The sequence below is a fragment of the Vigna unguiculata genome, chromosome 3 (assembly GCF_004118075.2).
Source record: "Vigna unguiculata cultivar IT97K-499-35 chromosome 3, ASM411807v1, whole genome shotgun sequence".
Lineage (NCBI taxonomy): Eukaryota > Viridiplantae > Streptophyta > Magnoliopsida > Fabales > Fabaceae > Vigna > Vigna unguiculata.
Window position 1 is genome coordinate 38,549,624 of NC_040281.1, and position 3,566 is coordinate 38,553,189.

At 37.2% G+C, this 3,566-nt stretch overlaps 1 protein-coding gene across 1 annotated transcript; it reads left to right on the forward strand.

Moving 5' to 3' along the window:
- Window positions 1–531: 531 nt before the first annotated feature.
- LOC114177078 (ethylene-responsive transcription factor ESR2-like) lies at window positions 532–1,632 on the forward strand. The gene has a single exon (XM_028062312.1). It carries the CDS (start codon window positions 532–534, stop codon window positions 1,630–1,632), a length of 1,101 nt encoding a protein of 366 aa, XP_027918113.1.
- Window positions 1,633–3,566: the final 1,934 nt, after the last annotated feature.

Below are 3,566 nucleotides of genomic sequence, written 5' to 3' on the forward strand. Positions count from 1 at the left end.
GTTCTGATTTCTCAAATAAATCAATAAATAAGATTAAACTTTGAATCAATTCTAACAGTAAAAAATATAAATTTTCTCTGGTAATTCTTTAAAGAAATCATTAATAATATTTAGTATTAATAAATTTTGTGACTTTATGATGTGAAAAGAAAATATTTAAAGCTATAGTGGTCTTTCAAACTTAGTTTCATTTTCATGTCTTAAAATTAATAATATAACAGTGTAAGAAAATTAATAACAATGACACTGAAAATTCTAGAAAAGAGATATACTTTTACTAACTAAAATTAGTTAAAAACTGAAACTTAGAATGAAATTCTTAAGTTTAATTTATAGTAGTTGATATTGATTTTAGTAAGAGAGAGTGAGTTGATGTAATGTTCTAGTAACCAATGGTCAACTGTTTGTCAAAATAGTATAAATAAAGCTACCCACACGAGCAGATACACAGAACAAGCTCTCTCCAACTTCAAACTGAGAAGAAGAAAGCTATCACACGCTTCCTCTCTCATACTCAAATCCAATACAATCATGGAAGAAGCATTGCGTCGTCTTAACGGAGTCGCACCAACTCAAGAACCCGACGTCGTTTCAGACCCTCACCCCAAGAAGTGTGCTGCCAAGCGCACCTTGCGTGACACCGCCAACTCCGGCACCGCCATGCGTTACCGTGGAGTTCGCCGCCGCCCCTGGGGTCGCTACGCTGCTGAGATCCGTGACCCGCAATCTAAGGAGCGGCGCTGGTTGGGCACTTTTGACACGGCGGAGGAGGCTGCCTGTGCCTACGACTGCGCCGCCCGAGCCATGCGCGGTGTCAAGGCCCGCACCAACTTCGTCTACCCTGACGCGGCTGATCCCCACCTCTTCCATCCCTTTAACCTCCCCAAGCACTGCCACGTCAGCAGGTTTCCCCATAACACAAACTTGGGGAGTGACTTTCCTGCAACTTCCCACAACAGCTCTTCTTCCTCTACTTCCTCTCTCAACATGCTTCTCTTTCGTGACTTCCTTAACTCTTCTTCCAACCCCTGTCTGCTTTCTTCTGCTTCCAATCAGCAGTTTCATAACAGTAAATCTCCTACTTATGTCAACACTTCATCTTCAACTCTACCTCCTACTGCTACTAACTATCTCCACGGCTGTTGTGTCGGCAACGCTGATAACTACCAAAACACTGTTGGTGCCAATCATGGAGTTGAGGTAGCTGATGTTATTGATGAAGACTCCGACTTTTTCCCTCGTGAGTCTTCGGATTCTGGGCTGCTGGAAGAGATAGTTCACAAGTTCTTGCCCAAGTCGAAGCCAAAAGTTGAGACTTCGACTTTGAATCAGTCTCTTCCCGAGTCGGTTCCTCAACAGATATATGATCATGTGGTTGTTTCTGCTAGCAAGGGTTATGGTGATTCCAGGATGAGGGTTCTTCCCAAGGTCGAAGGTTTTGGTGTCTGTCATGATTCTCCCATGCAACAATTTGAAGCTCTTAGTGGCTTTAATGCCATGCAGGGTATGACCTCTTTCCAGAGAGACAACCAGTTTATGTTGAACCACATTCCAGGGTTCTCCAGCATTGAAGATTATCTTCAGTATCCCGAACTTTTGAATTCCTTTGCGACCAGGATGCAAAATGCTTAACTTCTGGAAATTATTGATGCGTTAATGGTTGTTAAATTTGGTAGCTTTAGTGATGGAGAAAAACAGGAAAAACATGTCCAGTCTGTTTTATGGTTCTTTTGTTTTAATCTATATCTGAATTAATCAGATCTCTGTGTTGTTGTTGTTGTTGATTACATTGTCGGGTGACGTTAATTCTCTCGCATTCACGGGGAATGTGGTTTTTTTAGGGTTTGGTTTTTTATGATTGGTAGGAGCATTAACTAGGTTTATGTGTCGAAAGTCTATATGTGTATTCTGGCCCCTACTATGGGTTGGTAAGTACTTGAAATTATCGATAATCCTGAAATCGTTGACAGTGCTGTGTTTAAGCATGCGGTTGCGCTTTTCAGTGCTTGTTTCGATTTTTTATGTTTGCATTAATTTTGTGTACTGGGAATTTAAGGGTTTCGTGAGAACGACATACTCGGAGTAAAGTGATTCTCTTGTTTTCAATTGCACGATAATGATAGCTTCTGCGTTGACCTTGGAACTAGCATCATTGGCGTCCGTTGTGGCACATTTTATAATTTTTATTTTTTTTTGCCCTTTCTTTCTGCTTTGTGTGTTTGTTATATCTGTTTATTCTTCGCTCTGTTCGGAGAACATCCTGGTCTGCATTGAACAATGGCGGGTTGAGATGTCGTTGTCGTGTTGCTTTTGTTGGTAGTGAAATTTATTTGTTGTAGTAATGAGAAGGGAAGTAAGTAAAACCCTAGTATTGGAGAGTGGAGTGTTCTAGGGGAAAGTGCAGCACTAAAGCTGCTCATTGATCGAAAACGAAAAGGTAGGTTTCCAGGGTGAGGATTTTCAGTAACTCCGCAGGAACATAATGGAGGATTGGAGATCGTAGAAGACCCCATAAATATACCATACCCACTTTCATTGCATGTTCATGAAATTTTTACCATGTGAAAGTCCCGAAGCAAATTTGTGCTATGATTAAGAACGTTAATTATTTAAATAAAGTGCATAACAAAACCCTCTACCACCTTCTTCAGCTGCCAACAAACTGCTACACGTATTTATGCTATAATTAAGCTTCTTGAAAGTGATATTTGCATTTATAATCAATAAAAAATCATGTGGTAGTGTTAGAATAGGGATGACTATGTTTATGAACGTAGAATTTGCTCGATCATAATAAAAATAGATTTTTAGTTGTTACTTCTAAAATTTGAAAATAATATAATCTTTTGTCGTTATATGTTTAATTACTCCCTCCCTTGGTATTCTTCTATTTATTCTTCGAAAATGATTTTTTGACATTCTATTTCTTCTTCCAAAATGATTCTTTCACTTGTATTGAAGTAAAGCGATTAACATAAAGAGAGCAAAGTCAGTTATAGTAATAAAGATAAAATCTTGACATATAAATATATATTGAAACAGAGATAAAAAAAAGGAAACAACTTCTTTAAAATTTCATTAAAAATATAAAATTTTAAGTATTGCTTTTAATTTTGGTAATGAAAATCTTATATAGCTTTTGTAAAGCAACAGATGGAGTTCTAATAAATTTTAGTTCTTAAATAGTTTTTCGTTAATCGTGTTTTCTTTTTCATTTTCGATGGTCCTTATTAGTATAGGATGCAAATTAAATGAGGTTGAATTTAGAGTTAGTGTATGATCTAATTTTATTTTATACTCAAAACATGTAACTTTTTGAGGATTTAATCCTAAATGCTAAGTTGGAAGGGTTTTTACGTAAACCTCTAAATCTGGGTTCCAGCTGTTCATTTTGAATTACATGTCATGCATTGGAACTTGACGGGTGATTGACAATATCTGTTCAGAAATTATGAGTAGCATGAATTTGTCAAACTTATTTTCGTATCAGAAAGAAAACATTTTAAGTCTTACGTATAACACTTTTAATGGTCGAAATGATTTACTATTTCAAGAGATAGGATTGA